The 1,449-nt window shown below is 44.7% G+C and overlaps 1 protein-coding gene across 1 annotated transcript in view; it reads left to right on the top strand.

Moving 5' to 3' along the window:
* lmo3 (LIM domain only 3) overlaps window positions 1–1,449 on the top strand; it is a 47,501-nt gene that overhangs the window by 44,802 nt on the left and 1,250 nt on the right. Inside the window, exon 3 of the mRNA XM_037696036.1 lies at window positions 894–1,019. Within this exon, the coding sequence (XP_037551964.1) occupies window positions 894–1,019 (126 nt within the window). The remainder of the gene's footprint in view (window positions 1–893; window positions 1,020–1,449) is intronic.

Below are 1,449 nucleotides of genomic sequence, written 5' to 3' on the forward strand. Positions count from 1 at the left end.
GAGAATAACCTTCACATCAATGTGAAGGTTATTCTCTCTGCACCAGCTCTCCAGGTGTTCCACCTCCTGCCTGTAGCTGGACTCATCATTGTTTGTGATGCATCCCACCACCGCTGTATCATCTGCAAACTTTACAATGTGACAGCCTGGATGGGTAGCTGCACAATCATACGTGAGAAGAGTAAACAGGAGCAGAACCTGTTGAACACCCCCCGTGACATTTGTTTTTAATCTTCAGCAGTTTTTTTTATTTATGTGAAAATGCAAATGACGTTATTTTAGTAAGTTTTTTGTTTTTGATTGAAAAGAACATTTTTATTTGAAATATAAGAGTGTTCTGGCATGAGGCCTGACTGATGAAAAATGGACCTTTAACTCGTTGAAAAGTGTCTTTCTTCAGGATTAAAGTGTCCCTGCTTTAGTGTCCATCATCTTTACCCGCTTCTTCCTTTTCGGGTCACCGGTGTCCATGTCCAGCACTCACTGTGTGAGAGGCAAGGGACACCTGGACAGGTCTCCAGTCCATGACAGGGACACATAGGAACAGTTTAGTTATCAATGAGCCTAACATACATGTTTTTGGTCTGTGGGAGGAAACTGGAGAAAACACACGCAGCACGGACAGAACATGCAAACTCCACCCAGAAAGGTCTCCAGACGGGATTTGAACTGGCAACTTTCTAGCTGAAAGGAGGCAGCTCTACCAACTGAGCCACCGTGCCGCCCCTTGCTTTAGTATAATTTAAGAGAAACTCAGTGTGTAGAATTGAATGTTTCTGCTTTATTGTAGAAAATATAGTTTTATGCGTTTCATTTTCATTCTATAAAGTCTTCTGTTGAGATTCCCATTTGGATGAATAACACTTTAATGTGTGTGTTTTTGTGTGGTTCAGGTTGTTTGGTGTGACGGGGAACTGTGCAGCCTGCAGCAAGTTAATTCCAGCCTTTGAGATGGTCATGAGAGCCAAGGAGAACGTCTACCACCTGGACTGCTTTGCATGCCAGCTCTGCAACCAGAGGTAACTCCCTGGAGGTGTCGGTTCTCAGGTGTCAAAGACATGGCAGATCAAAAGAGACTAAAGCACAAGATCTGGACTTAAGTTCTGATGTTGGAGACATTTTGCTTTTTCCGTTTAGAACAGCAGAGTGTGACGTTTCGAGCCTTGAGGTGTATGAGATGCTCCATTCATCTGATTCCATGTGATCCTTATGTTCACTAGCACCATGTGGTTGATGGATGGATGGATGGATGGATGGATGGATGGATGGATGGATGGATGGATGTGTGGATGGATGGATGGATGGATGGATGGATGTGTGGATGGATGGATGGATGGATGGGTGGATGGATGGATGGATGGGTGGGTGGATGGATGGATGATGGATGTGTGGATGGATGGATGATGGATGGATGGGTGGATGGATGGATGATGGATGGGTGGATGGATG

The sequence above is a fragment of the Nematolebias whitei genome, chromosome 22 (assembly GCF_014905685.2).
Source record: "Nematolebias whitei isolate Nwh7 chromosome 22, NemWhi1, whole genome shotgun sequence".
Classification (NCBI taxonomy): domain Eukaryota; kingdom Metazoa; phylum Chordata; class Actinopteri; order Cyprinodontiformes; family Rivulidae; genus Nematolebias; species Nematolebias whitei.